The sequence below is a fragment of the Myiozetetes cayanensis genome, unplaced genomic scaffold (assembly GCF_022539395.1).
Source record: "Myiozetetes cayanensis isolate MyiCay16 unplaced genomic scaffold, myiCay2020 scf6-25, whole genome shotgun sequence".
Classification (NCBI taxonomy): Eukaryota; Metazoa; Chordata; class Aves; order Passeriformes; family Tyrannidae; genus Myiozetetes; species Myiozetetes cayanensis.
The window spans coordinates 61998363-62011915 of NW_026087853.1; the positions used below are offsets into that span (position 1 = coordinate 61998363).

Consider the following 13553-nt stretch of genomic DNA (forward strand, 5'->3'; position numbering starts at 1 on the left):
AACTGCTGTGCACACACCTGGCTGGCTCTGTGAGCAGGATGGGCTGCGCACTGAGGGACACTGGGATCTCCTGGAGGAGGGACACCGGGGGAGCAGCTGAGCTGTCACATGTGTGGAGCAAGAGACACTTCTGGGTCCACCACCAGCCACGTGGACACCCGAGCAGGGTGCTGGCTGCCCATAAGGACAAAGCCTTGGGCTGGGGAAAGGCATGCACTTGGATGAGTTCAGACACATGGCAGCATTAGATCAATTCATGCCCAGCAAAAGCTGCCCCAACAAACTCCAGGAGCTGTGAACCTGCTTTTCCAGGTTAAAGATGTGCTTTATTTTATATAAGCTTTTCAAACACCATAGCCCAGGGAGTGCTTTGCATTCATACCTCTGCCCTCCCTTCTCAACACGTCGCTTTCACTGCAGTTAAAATTGAACATAAAAATCCAGAGGATTATAGAAAAAGGAGAAAAAGTCTAAATTCTGTCCTACTCCCTGTCACAGCTCCCTGACATCTCAGCAAAACTTTTCTAAGCCTTGTTTGGACTTGTTTGTCACTGGGATCAGTAAGATGTGCAGTTTAAATCTGGGAATGCTGCTGAAATCAGTGGGGACTCTTCTCTCCTCCTTCCACCTGTTTGACCTGGCAAGGGCATAGCACAGCCTTGGTTCCTGAACACGCCATCCACTGGGGTGAGCGAGGTCAGGGACACTGACCCCTCTCACAAACCCTCCTCTGGGTAAGGATCAGGGCAGGGTGTGAATGGCTCTGCTGGTGCTGGGCAGGGGGCAGGGGTAGAAGGTGAGGAGCAAGGTTAAGGTGAACAGTCAGGAGAGAGTTGATGTGTTGGTGAGGTCTGGAAGGCTGGAAGAGGAACTGCATTAACAATGTGGGGTAGGGCACCAGCACCAGCCTTTCCCCTGTGTGCAGTTAGGTACCACGGGCCACGTGGCAGAAAGACTTCAGTGCTGACCTTGTGGACAGGGAAACACAGATCAACTCTTCTCTCACCCTGTCTGGAAAGCAGTTCCCAGTGGCTGACCTTGGAAGGCTTCCTGGGAGCTGAGCACATGCTCTGGGAACCAGGCAGTGGCGCCCATCCCAGAGGAGCTCCTGCATCCATCCCTGCCTGCAGAGCACGGGACATGCTGAGGTCACCCCTTGCAGCTCATCCCGCAGTGTGTTCAGCAGCACTGCAGCTCCTCCATGTCTGTTCTCTGGCTCAGAGCTGTAATGATGAGCTCTCCTTCTCCATTTGGTTTTGTTTCTTGCTGAAAACACATCTCTGAGCAGTGTGCCTCCGTCATACCATCTGACAGGAGATGTGATATACCACTGTCAGAAGGCTGACGAGACACACATTGTGCTGTTTCCTACTGTCATTAATAATGGTATCACTGAATCAGATACAACTCACAACTGCTGTAAAAAATGTGCAAAATATGGCTCCCTGAAAACAGATTAAGATTTACTACTCTCCATTTGGATAGCAGTTGATGAAGATAATGGGTTATCTCTACAGGGCACTGTACAATTTCTACTCTTCCAGGCTCCATGGGCACCTTATTTTTATTCTCATATATATAATCAAATCTATCAGAAGAACAGAAAGGGAAAGAGATAAATCATCTGTATATGAAACACAGTTACGACCTAAGTAAAGAAAAGTGCACAAATTCCAAACTATTGTCAAGGAAAAGTATGGGTATGGGCATAGACACAGAAGCTTTTCTTATCTGAGGTTTTTAAGTTGAATTTTTTTTTTTTCCTGTTTGCGATAATCAGACAAGAACCAAAACAAGTGAATTAGTGATAGCTCTTGCAGCTCTTTTTTTTTTTTTTTTTTTTTTCTCTCAAAAGGCAGATTTCAGCTCTGTGTAACAGGTGTCATTCATGTGGTTTGTTGCTGCAAAGCTAAAAACAGGTCCTGTCAGTGGAGTCTCATCTCCTCCCTGATTAGAGGCTTTCAGGCTGAATTGCAGAGCTGGGTAAAGTACCCCAGTGCTGCAAGGCAGAACTGCCCTTCTCCAGGCTCTGCATGGGGGCAGAGGGCGACCCTGGCAGAAGCTGGGGCAAGGATGGCACTGCCACGCCTTCTGTGTCCCTCATCACCCCCTTCTGGAGTGCTGTGGTCCTTTTCCTTACTCTTCCCCTTGCTGCCAGTGCAGCTGCAGGCTCCCTGCTGGGCCCTGAGCTCTGGGCACTGGGGCTGCTCCTCTCTGCTGAGCCTGAGCCCTTCTCCAGCCCCCCGGGGTCACTGGAGCCCATCCATTCCCGCAGCCCTGGGGTACAAGCCATCTCCTCAGTGCCACAGTTCCCCCCAGGACACAGCTCTGCTGGGTGCTCACCCTCAGGCAGGCTTCCCCGCCACATGGGCATCATTAGCTTCATCAAATATTTGAAGTTACTCAACTTTAAGTACATTTTAAAGTGTCACAGCTTACTAAGATGGAGTTGTATCTTCTTCAAATAACTTGAAAAATGTTGATTTCAGAAGTGGAAGGCTGGATTTTAAGATTAGAATGGTCTAAGAAACTCATGTGCAATGTCTTCTATAATGCCTTTCTGTGGTTCTTATCTCAGGCCCCAAACTCCCAGGTATTATATAGAGACAGTGGCTGGAAGAATCCAATCTACATCAAGTAACTCCCACCAAAGGAAAATCCTTCACAACTACAGGAGCAAGTGGTCAGAGGCTAATTAGCATTTAAAAGACATTTTATTTCCAGTTTTCTACTTTGAAATTATGGTTTTGAATCCTGTAGCATGCTTTCCAGACTTTGTTAGGGTATAAACATAGAGCAATTTTAAGTAACTTGGTACATTGGTTCTTCGTGATTTTGCTTGTTAGGAATCCTAATCCAATGACAGAAAGATAAAGGGAGAGATCAGATATTAAGATTACAGTTTATACTAAGATGTTGCAAAAGAAACCAAACTCTGATTTTGAGACTGTGAAGCAGTACCTTCCCTCTGCTGTGTGTCGTTTTGCCTCCTCGATGCTAGTGGCTCTGGAAGCCATCCCTCATGACAGGTTCTGGTTTTGTCTGGAGCTCACACAAGGCTTGGAACTTAATTATAGCTCTGATATTCTTACTAATGAATTTGAGCATAATTATAGAGTGGTGTGATTTTAGAGATACTTTATGTGAATACTAATCTCTGTCTTCAAGTGCCTGTGTTGGGTAACTGGAAATACGGCTTGCTCCCGGAGGGCTGTGAGGAAGCGCGGATTGGGACCCGGGGAGCCCTGCCAGGAGGAGGGACAGGGCACTGGAAGCACCATGGGGGATGCAATGTGGCACATTCCCTGTGGCTGGAGGCCATGGCAGCATCAAGGCAGCCGGGAGGAGGCTGCTGGTCCAGGACCTGCCTTGGGCTGCCTGCTTGGGGCCCACTGCCATCCTTGATGGGCTGTTGGTGGGCAGCACAGGCATGTGGGGGAATGCCCAGTCCTCGGGTCCACGAGTCTGTGGGATTCAGCTGGCACCGAGGGGGTACCAGGGCAGGGGTGTCTCTCACATTGGTTGTGGCACACAAGGGCCAGACCCACGTGGGTGGGTGTCCCACACTGAGCAGTGCTCAGTATGCATGAAACCACATCAACAGGGGATCACGGGTGAGGGGATGGATGGATGGTGATCTTCAGAATGATTTCTGATGGAGAGAAAATAGGTGTTCCAGCAGAATAGGGGGTGGAAGGACACTGAGGAGGCTCCAGGTGTCGAATGGGCCAGGCTAACTTGAACTGAGAGTCTGAATTTTACAGTATCTGTACCACTAATAAAATCAACAGAATTCTGGTCCTCTGGGCAAAATAGCATCGCTGCTTCTCTGCCTCTTTTTTATGTCTCATTTTATGCTTGCAAGTCATTTCAAGAGTCTGAGACATGACATTTCTCTTCATATGGTCTCTGTCCTAGGGCAAAATTTAACTTCTGGGAAAGATTATCGATTTGAGAAGTTTTGCAAGGATCAATACAAATGGCAACAATTATTGAAATGGAATCTTGTGGGTTGCACTGAGTTAATGTAATATCCATATTAAGACGTATTTTCTCTCTTTTAAGTATTTTAATAAAGTTCAAATCTCCTCTGAGAGAAAGAATTAATTGAGCAAAATGTTAATTAAGGAAAATTATTTTTTCACAGCATAGTTATTCTAATGAAATGACACTGAGAGAAATGACTGAAGTTGAACTTGATTAAAACCAGTGTCGGTGTTTGCAGTCTCACAGTGTGTGCACTCCCTGTGCCTGCCAGAATCAGAGCTTCTCTTGGTGATGATGGCACTCTAAGCATCCCACAATCCCTTCTTCAGCCCTTCTGCACAGGGACAAATGGGACATGCGTGTTTACATCCTTATGTTTACTTACTTAAATCTGAGACTATCACCTTGCCTTCACTCTCATCACCACACTGACTGGTTTGCAAAATATGTCAGGTGTGGAATGTGTTTCCATGTGTGATTTATTTGGATTCTGGTAGATTTAAATACAGTGGGAAAATGTACATTAATACACAAATATACATGTATATATGAAGAGAGAGAGTAGAACCACAGTCTGTAGTGAAGCTGCCTCTCAGGAGCAGCCCTGCACAGGATGATGGATCTTTACAGACACTGTTACTTGTGGTCATCCATTCCCATGCCCGCATGCACAGTATATGGGAATTTGCACCCTGAAAAGCTTCTAACATCTTCCAGAAAAGGCTGGGTGATGAAAGCAACAGGACCCCATGGAGAAAAGGGAGAGTAATGGGTTCAGTGACCCATGACAGTTGGACACAGGAACAGAGGTAGCGGCCTAAACGTGTCTTTCACTTTCTTTAGTTTAGGTAATATCTTATAAAGCTTCTGCATTACTGTAAAGATTAGAGGCAAACTGGTGTTTATTTTGTGCTGTGATTTGCTCTCATCGAAACAAACCATAGGCAGAACTCCCCTCCTGCTGCCTAGGGCAGATCACCCCATCACACACAGCAAGGAGCACACTGCACCATCTCTGTGGATAAACTGTGTGTGTGAGAAATGAGTAAATACTTCAGATAACATTCGACTTGGCATAACTAGATGATGCTCATGGGCTGCGCCCTCCCTGAGCTGTGCTCTGGCAGGCCCTCGCTTTCCTGCAGCTGTTCTCTTGTCATTGTACAACTCCCGTGATTCCTCCTCGGGCTCTTTGCAACATCTCTCTCCCTCAGACAGTCTGCAATTGCGTCCCCAAGCCCCAGTGCTGCCTGTCCTGGAGCACCCCTTAGCCCTGTGAGCCCTCCCACTGGGGGCCAGAGGGCCCGGATTTAGGTTAATGGCCGGGAAATGAGCTGGCAAGCATGAGGGTGGTGGGAACAGAGGCTGCGAAATATCAGGCGCTGGGTTTCCTCTGGCTGCTTCTCTGCTGACCTCAAGTGTCTGAGCACATTTGCCCCAATTGCTATTGAGGCTCACACCCAATAAACAGAACTCTTTTTTCTCCCCTCTCCTCCCCTCCCTTTCCCTCCCCTGCCCTGCTTTCCCCTCCCCTCCTCTCCCCTTCTGTGGCCGAACCAGCCCCCACGGCTTCTCTGGTGTTTGGAAGAGGCAACAGTGTTGGCAGACCCTGGGTGTGTGGGGGCTGTGGGGCTGCTGCCGGGCACAGGGCACTGTCCAGAGCCCAGCTGGGCTTTGCTGGAGGTGATCTGAGGCAGCACAACTGTGCGACCCCTTGCCACCCGAGGGGGATGGCCCCACCATGCTGTAACTCAGAGTACTGACTCTTGAAAAAGAGAGTCAAAGTTTGGACTTTGGAACAAATTGCTACTAATTCAAGCATATAAACACATGAACACAGTCATGGGTCGCTGGCTGATGCGGAGCACACGTCACCAGAGAGGGGTGCCAGGGCACTGGCACACCTCGGGCAGCCAGCCACGCTCCATTCCCTTGCACCATGCCTTAGTAAGTGGCTCCAGAGACAAATTCCCAATTCTCTCATTTGGTGGTGGCGTGCCTGCAGAGGATGATGTGTATTGAAAGTGAGATGAACTCTGAGGATAAGGCACTTACCAGACAGCAAAAGAAAAAGCATTTCTTTGATTTTAGACAAATCTTCCCTTCAGTGTTCTTCTTCTGATCTTTGCATGGAAGGATGAATTTTATGTAAGACAAATGTCTATCAAAGTTTTATTTAAAAAGCATGCTTTTAACAGAAGGTGGCACACTGATTAAATGTGACATTTGAAGCAAGGCAGCCTAAACAGCCCAGGAATGCAGAAAGATTAAATTGAGGCCTCACATGAAAACTATCACTGTGTTATTGGGCAAGTATAGCCTTTCAGGCAATGAAGTTTGGGTGTTCTTAATCCATTGACAGACATTAGTTAATATTTGTGCCGTTGTAATTTTTTTCTGCTATCTTTTCTGGTTAATAGAGCATGACTCAGTGCACAAAACATCTTTCAGTGGCTCTACTCAGTGTAATTCTGGGAGTAAATAATAGTTATGTCTTGGAAACACAGAGCCTGCCTCTTGGGGGTCATTTGAAAGGCATCACTTACAGTCCTAACTGAGGTGGTTCAGAGCTCCTGGGAACTGAGGGCACAGAACCAGCTGCTCACCAGTATCACCACACCAGCACCTGCAGAGCTGGAGGAGAGCCTGGAAATGGGCAGGATCTGTGGGCACTGAGGGCTGCAGCTGATAAGGGACTCTTACCTGGCCACCACAACTGCCCTCATGATGCCCACGCTGCCCCTCAGAGCAACAAAAACAAGGCTGGAGCGTAGTGAATTCCTTGGAGACAACCACAACTCTCAATGTTTGTTCAGTCCAGAGTGAGGGAGAGCAATTCTGCCTTACTCTGTTCTGTGCAAAGCCATTCCAAGGTCATTGTACTTTTTGAACTGTAATTGTGGTTCAAGGCACCACAAGAGTCCATCTCAGCACTGTATCATATTTTCTGTTGATCACTATTTCCTTTTGTCCAATCCATCCTCTTGTCTACAGTCAGAAAGGTCAGGGAGTCACATTTATTGCTGTAAAGAATTGTCTCTCAGAAAGGAGAGCTGAACTTTAAGGAACATGAGTGATTCACAGGGGATGAATCCTGGTTTACATTTGTCTATAACAAAGAGTGTCTATTCACATCTTTGCACTTCTGATGGCCATAAATACGAAAAAAAATCAAGTGAACCTTTGATTTCCATGTCGTAAAGTTTGCTTCATTATCCAACATGACAGTCCCTGGACTGCTGTCCATCCAGGGTAAGGGCACTGTTAATACTTGAACTAATTTTAAACCAAATTCTCTCCTATTCCTCCCTCATTTCTGACAAGCAGGTGAGTGCAAGTGAAGTGCAGATGAATAACATCTCACTGGCACCTCCTGTCCTACTCCAGCTCCCTGGTGGCTCAGGGACTAAGTGGGACAGCGAGGGATAAATACTGACAGTGCTAAAGACCCCGAACAACACCCAGGTTCTTGCTAGAGAACCAAGTCCCCAGTCAATGGACTGGCATCATTAATGGCCCTGTACTGAGACAGAGACTGTGGTGCAGTGAATACCTACCCAATAGAGACCAGAGTGTGTTATAAGAGACCAAGATTGAATGCCAGACAGTGGTATCTTGTGAAAATCCTCAGTGCTTCATAATTAAAATAAATGGTTCTTTGAATTGAGAATGGTAAAAGGGAGTTTTAAATAGGGCTGACATTAAAGTGCTCAGAAAGTTTTCATCTGCGCAGACTGATCAGGTCCAAGCAGGGAGAAACAGTGGAAACTTGTCATGGGGAGGCACAATCTCATTCAGCACTGAGACCCTGCAGGGGCTTCCAGGGGGACTGGTGCCTGTGGCTGGGACACAGGACAGCCTTGGAGCTGGGCTGAGCCCCATCCTCTGGTCCTGGTGTGTGATGGTTGGATACTACCCTGGCCCTTGGTGGGGCTGACTCCTGCCAACTTGTAGGGGTGGGCATGGAACACAGTGAGGTACGTGCAATCCACCTTGTCCTCCCCCAGGGGCTCACCCACAACCACTGCTTTGACAGCATTTTCCAATACTGCTAGCTAGAAAGAAGGGATTGTAGGAGGGAGTTCTGCTCTTGTGTGGGAGTTTGCTCCTGTGTGGGAATGGCCGAGGGAGCTGCCCTTCCCAGTGTGGTGCTACCATCAGGAAAACCCTCCTCATTTGCTGGGAAGGGGCTGGGGAGGGGCAGGAGCCATGTGAGGAAGCCTGGATGTGCAAAGCCCTTCTCCTGGCTCTGATAAATGTGATGAGAATGTGATGCTGAGGTATTAAGCATGAGATCAGCTCTGCAGAGACAGCCACTGGCACGTGGCTGGGGCATTTGCAGGGCCCTTGGCTGCAGCAGGTTATCATTCCTGCCTGTAGCACTGAGGGGGTGGCAGTGAGCACAGGCTGTGGCTGGCATGGTAAACACCAGTAGCACGCTGCTGCTGCTGCTGCTGCTGCTGGAAAAAGACCCTGCCCAGAGAGGGCTTGAACGCTGGAGTAACGATGGAGGTGGGAACATCCTTACTAATTACAGCAAGAGCGGGAAAGCAGAATGGGCAGATTCCATCTCCATATTTGTGCTGCTCAATCCAGTATTTCCCTCACTGCCCAGAGTCCTTCCTGTTCCCTTAACATCTTGACTGGAAGGAAAAGCATATTAAAACAAGGTCATGGCTGCAATGACTATTGTTGTAAAACAACAAAGGGCAGGGTACATGCTGCTGACCCAGAAGGCAGCACTGTGGTGTTCCCAGAACAGATGTGGGGCAGGGGAACAGGAGTGACCATCCGAGCAGATCTGGAGGGGCCAGCAGGGAGGCACTGCTTGGGCTCACACCCAGACTGGTACTGCAGGCTGAGATGAGAACAGGATCCTGATACAGCGTAAGACACAGTCATGAGGAATCTCTGCATATGAGATGTGGGTATATGGGGGGAGGAAGGACATGAAGGAGCTCAGCTCATAACTCTTCACTCAAATTGTGAGGGAGAGTCTGTTCAGCTCTGCATCCTGCCCTGGAAACAGCTGAGGGACTGTGCACTGGTAATGGACATTTTTAGCAACATGAAAATATGAATAATGAGCAAAATTTGTTTTAGTATTGATTTCATTAGAGAGCTTTAGTGCTGATTTAATAAAAGAGACTGTTTGTGCTGTATGCTCAGCTGCTGGAATTAGTAATTTGGTCAGAAGGGAGAATCTTGAAGGCATTCCTACCCAACCTGGAAAGTGAATCTGAGCAGCTGCTGGGTGGCAGCTCAATGTGCTTCAGGCAATTGCTTCCCAAAAAAAGGTGAAAATTATGACAATCACATAATAGCTGTCAGGAAATGCCCACTGAGGGCTGCATAATTCCACATGGAGATGTGCGGGATGATCTCATGTGGGGCTGGCATAAAAGACTGATTTTACCCCATGCACAGTAGTAAGACCTAGATGAAGGAAAGTGGTCTGAACCCTTTAGGACCACCCTGAGCTATATCGCTGTGGAAGACAAACTGCTCTGTCTAATGCACATCACAGGGGGGGAATCTTGCTGCCAGAGACAGCTGACTCTTCTCTGCTGGGCAGCTTTCCAGCTGCTCTTCCCCAAGCCTGGAGCATTCCGTGGGGTTGTTGTGACCCGAGGGCAGGACCCAGCTCTTTGCCTTGTTGATTCTCCACCCACTGGCCTCAGCCCATCTATCCAGCCTGTCCAGGTCCCTCTGAAGAGCCTTCCTGTTCTCCGGCAGATCCACATCCCACCCAGCCTGGTGTCATTAACAACTAACTGAGGGTGCACTTGACTCCCTTGCCCAGACCATTGACAGAGACATTAAACAGAACTGCTATCACTATGTAAAGCAATGTATCATTAATAACTAAGGCACATTTTTGCTTGACCAAGTCTAGCCGATATCCTATTTCAAGTTCATGAGATGTGCATCCCCAGAAGCCTTTATTAAGGGGAGAACACTCACTATACCAGCATTTTCCATTTCCTGGTACTAACCAGCTCATTGCTGGTCTAGATCTGGGGAAAATTGGTTTAATATGGAAGAGAGTATTGGAATTTTTTTGACTGTTCTCTTATGGTTTTTTGTTGTCAGTGTTGCTATGGAAACAGCCCCTCCTTACTCTAAATCCTATGATGGTACCATTTCCTACTGAGCAGATTCTTTTACCATCTCAGTCACATCGTGTCATTCTCAGTTCCTCCAGTGATTGCTGCCCCTGCACCGCCTTGTGTTTTCACATTTCTTCAGAAAGAAGAACAACAGGGAGTTAAAACTGTGACATTTCCCCAAAACCTCTTGTCCTTCACAGCAATGGGGCAACAGGCCAAGCAGAGGTCTCAGACTGAGCACATGGTGCTCCAAACAGGGACATGTCAGTGCTGTGTGAGGCCCCACCACAGCACCAGGGGCTGTTCTGCTCCTCACCCCACCCTACCAGCAAGGGACTGGGACAGGGGAAAACAGGGACTTTGGGCTTTGGCCCAGTGGTCACCAGGATCCAGATTCTGCTTCATTCAATGTTTGTAAAACATTTGGGCAAACAAATCTGGTTTTTTTTAACTCTCCCATGCCTCTTCCTATCACTATTAAACTCAAATTAAGATCTACCAAACCTGTTGGCCCCAGACCTATGGATAGGTCCTATGGTAAACGAAAGAAGAGGAAGAAACAGCACTTTGAACGTATGCTTAAGGTATGCAGATCCTCAATAGACAGGTCAGATTTATTCATTTTGGCAAATGGTTATGCTGTGGGTTTTAGGAAAGTGTTTTCTTTGGGATGTGAGGCTCGGTCAGCAGTGCATGCAATATACACGCTCATTCATTTTGATCAAACGCTAGAGAAGACAGAAGGAGTGCTTGGACTAAATTGTATAAATCTTGTTTCACTTCCCTGCAAATACTGGCAATCTCTTTGTCAAGCTTCTGAAAAAAACAGAGCATCAATGTTTGACAACAGTTCTGATTGCTGAATTAATGCTTGTAATTATATTATCAGTTTATCACCATTTATTATATTAAAAACTCTCCATTATTCGAGACACCTGCGCATATTATTTTTGGAGATACCTCAGACTTGTTAAAGTTTTCTTAAGTATCTAACAGTAAGTGTAGGTTTTCCTTCACATTTTTGTTGTTTCTACCTCACAGCTGATGATTGATGTTCTTATTTATCATCATATTCAAGTTAGAGTTTGGGCTGATGAATGTTGCTGTTTGTGGTTTGCCTCCCACTCACAATTCTCAGCCTGATCTTAACGTCAGTAATCCGGAACCTGGGACTCCTCTTTCACACCCAGCTCTGTTTACCAGCACTTAAAGGCTGCAGCAAACAACTTTGTTTTCACTGATTTCTTTCAGCTGCTCTCCTGCTTTTAATGCAAATTTGGTATGAGAAGATACTTACCTGCTTGGAAAAATAGACCAGCAATATGAGGATATACCTTCCTGAAAATCAGAAATTGTGCATATCTTGGTTTTATGTCCTGAGACTGGGGTCAGGTTAAGAGTACTTAAACTCTTTTAAGAAGCCAATGTGTATGCAGACCCACATGGATGTCTCTTACGGTGCTCTTGTTAGGGTGCTCTTCTTTCTGACCTCTTCTACTTCTTCACAATCGTGTCTGTTTCTGTCTGGCTCTTTGCACTTCCCATGTGTTCTTACCTTTTGTTAGAAGAGAGAAAATAAACAAAATAATTTTTCCCCCAGGAACTCACAAGCACAATTTTGCTGCATCAGCTTTGTAATAGGTTGGCTTTGGGAAACAACTGACAGGATATTTCTCCTGCTCTGTTTCAGTGAAAATCAGCTGTGTCTCTTAACTGAAATATTTCAAGCTTATTTTTGTCATGTAATAGAGTTGTGTTTCTTTTTATAACTAAATGCCTTGTGATGTCTACTTCAAAGGCTGACATTTCTAATGTACTAACACCCTGAGCAGTAAAAAGCTATTCAATTCCAAGTGTAAACTCATCTACTGATGTTAAAAAGATCTAAGAAAAGGTCATCAAGGACATTGGCAGGATGTTGTGGATGCTCCACACTAATGCTGTCCAAGAATCTGTTTCAGCAGAGGACAGAGGGGATTTGGCATCGAAGTTCATTTAGCAAAGTCTCTTTGCCTCTTATGGATAGTGGGAGCTTAGAGGCTGAAAGAAATCACAAAGGGGAAGCTGAAAGAGCAGTGAATTACAATAAAAGACTCTGGTCAGGTCTTCAGCAATTTCTGCATATTTCCTGCACTGGTTTTCCTCCTGGGGTGCTGTTCAGGCACTGACTGTATTGTCTGGGGCTGGCTGTCCAAAGGGCAGGGTCTGAGCCACGGGGAACAGTGCTGGGCTCTTGCTGTGAGTGCTTGGCATGCCAGTGTCCCCGTGGCTGTAGGCACAGGGATGCCTGTTCCCCAATGCTCCTCCCTCAGAGAAATGCTCCTCTTCACCTCATCATCTGAGCCCAAAGGGACTGTCCCAGCACAGCACCGTCTGTATGCCACACCAGATGACCCCAGCACCACCCTTGGGGTCTGTGGCATGGCTGGGAGAGGCCACCCCAACACAGGCCACTGGCAGGTGAATCTAGGAAGGGCCATTGACTTCAACCCTCAGGTCTCTGGCACAGGCAGGCAGTGACCAGCAGATCGCTGCCATACTGTGTTTTGTAGAAACTGAATGTTGCTTCCTTTCCTTTTTCCACTCTATTTTATAAGCATTTATGTATTTTATAAACATTTTCCAAACTGAGTTGTCTCTGCCCCTGTTATAAGTAAACTCCGTCATTTGCATTTTACCTAAGCCTGTCCTGAGGCCAATGTTATTTTGAAGTGTTTGGCTCTCATCAAGAATTTCTTTGGAAAGACTGTAGATATGTTTGGGATTTTTTTCTTTTTATTAATTCAAATTTTGATTTGTGTTTTCCAAATAGGAAGAAAACCCCTTCCAGTTCTGGATGCCTGGTAACAAATATCTGCGTGGAAAGGTAATGGGGGAATCTTTTAAAAGGCGAAAGTGTGAGAGTGGCAGTGATATCCCACCAGAGAAGCTCAGCCCTGGTGCCCCATGGGCAGCGTCGGGGGGGCTGCGGCCGTGTCGGTGCACACAGCCTTCCACACAAGGCACTGCTCCGAATGGAACTAATTTCAGGTTACTTGCACACTTGCAGCTTCACTGCTTACGTAGATGTGCTGTGACTACTGAATCCTGATGCTTTTCCATGTTTGATGTCCCTGGAACAGCTGCCCTGCGGTTTGGTAACTGGTGTGGAGTGCCAGCTGTTTCCATGGCAGCTCCGTCACACCAGCCCAAGCTCATCCATTTTCATAAACTTTGATAGTGTCTCCTAGGAATGATTAACTACATGTGAAAATCCTGCTGGTGTTTTTGTATAGATTCCTTCAAAGAAAACACAGAGACAACAAGCAATTGTCTGTTGTTCAGTTGTCAAAGTTCCACAAACTGAAGGGAACCCAGCATTAACTTGCTGATTTGTAAACTGCCAGTGGACGATTTGAATCTCTGTTACAGAAATGGAGGGAAGAAAAGCACTTTTCTGGGGATGCTGAATGGAAG

General features: G+C 46.8%; 1 protein-coding gene across 1 annotated transcript in view; it reads left to right on the forward strand.

Annotated features, from left to right (window-relative positions):
* LOC126651164 (liprin-alpha-1-like) overlaps positions 1–13188 on the forward strand; it is a 52379-nt gene extending 39191 nt beyond the window's left edge. Inside the window, 1 exon segment of the mRNA XM_050336739.1 lies at positions 12910–13188. Within this exon segment, the coding sequence (XP_050192696.1) occupies positions 12910–13188 (279 nt within the window).
* Positions 13189–13553: the final 365 nt, after the last annotated feature.